General features: G+C 38.6%; 1 protein-coding gene across 1 annotated transcript; it reads left to right on the top strand.

Annotated features, from left to right (window-relative positions):
* Positions 1–584: 584 nt before the first annotated feature.
* Positions 585–1183, top strand: LOC124893303 (secreted RxLR effector protein 161-like; the record flags this gene model as incomplete). The annotated part of the gene is made up of 2 exons (XM_047404338.1): positions 585–730; positions 848–1183. Coding segments are annotated over exons 1-2 (482 nt in total), but the record flags the coding sequence as incomplete, so codon positions are not given.
* Positions 1184–1216: the final 33 nt, after the last annotated feature.

The following is a 1216-nucleotide window of genomic DNA, read 5'->3' as shown; positions in this document are numbered from 1 at the left end:
CAATACCAATTTTGCTAAAATCCGACACCAGAGCAAGAAGTTATGGCCTTTCAAAGTAGTATGCGTCGCCTAACCAATCGCACATAGCCACTGGAAAGCATGTGCGATAGCATATGCAGCGCCTATGTAAATATAGGCGATATCATATGCGGCACCTATGTAAATATCGGCGATATCATATGCGGCGCCTAAGTAAATATAGGCGATATCATATGGATTAAAACATATGATTAAAGAAAGCTCTTTATGGATTAAAACAAGCCCCACGGGTTTGGTATAGTCACATTGAGGCTTATTTTCAGAAAATGGTTTTTCAAAAGTGTCCATATGAGCCTACACTTTTTGTGAAAATTGGGGAGAATGGGAAAATGCTCATTGCGTGTTTGTATGTCGATGATCTCATCTTCATGGGGAATAATAGTGACATGTTTTCTGATTTCAAGAAGTGTATGATGGATGAATTAGAGATGTCTGATCTTGGTAAGATGCATTACTTTCTTGGTTTAGAAGTAGTGCAATCTGATGATGATGGCATATTTGTTTCCCAAAAGAAGTAGATGAGAGAAATTTTAAACAGGTTTAAGATGCAGCATTGCAATCCAACCAACATTCCAGTTGAGTTTGGCTTGAAACTAACCAAAGCTGGGAGCGGAAAGAAGACGGATAGCACTTTTTACAAGAAAATTGTGGGTAGTCTAATGTACCTAACTGCTACAAGACCAGACATCATGTATTCTGTTAGTCATGTAAGTAGATATATGGAGTGCCCAACTGAAATGCATCTCTTAGCTGCGAAGAGAATTCTTCGTTACTAACAAGGAACCAAGGATTTTGGAATTTTCTACAGGAATGGAGAAAAGGCAGATTTGATTGGCTTTACTGATAGCGATTATGCAGGAGATCAAGATGGTAGAAAGAGCACTTCAGGTTATGTCTTTATACTAGGCACAGGGGCTGTATCGTGGTCTTCCAAAAAGCAAACAGTTGTCACATTATCAAGCACAGAAGCTGAATTTGTAGCTTCTATAGCTTGTGCCTGTCAAGCTATTTGGCTTTGGAGAATCCTTAAAGAGTTGCAATTCAAGATGGAAAGTGCTACTATGATATTTTGTGACAACAATTCTTCAATCAAGTTGTCAAAGAATCCTGTGAACCATGGAAGAAGCAATCACATTGATGTGAAGTATTATTTCCTGCGAGATCTCAACAATGAAGG

The sequence above is a fragment of the Capsicum annuum genome, unplaced genomic scaffold (assembly GCF_002878395.1).
Source record: "Capsicum annuum cultivar UCD-10X-F1 unplaced genomic scaffold, UCD10Xv1.1 ctg57254, whole genome shotgun sequence".
Lineage (NCBI taxonomy): Eukaryota > Viridiplantae > Streptophyta > Magnoliopsida > Solanales > Solanaceae > Capsicum > Capsicum annuum.
This window is presented reverse-complemented; position numbering and strand designations above follow the sequence as displayed.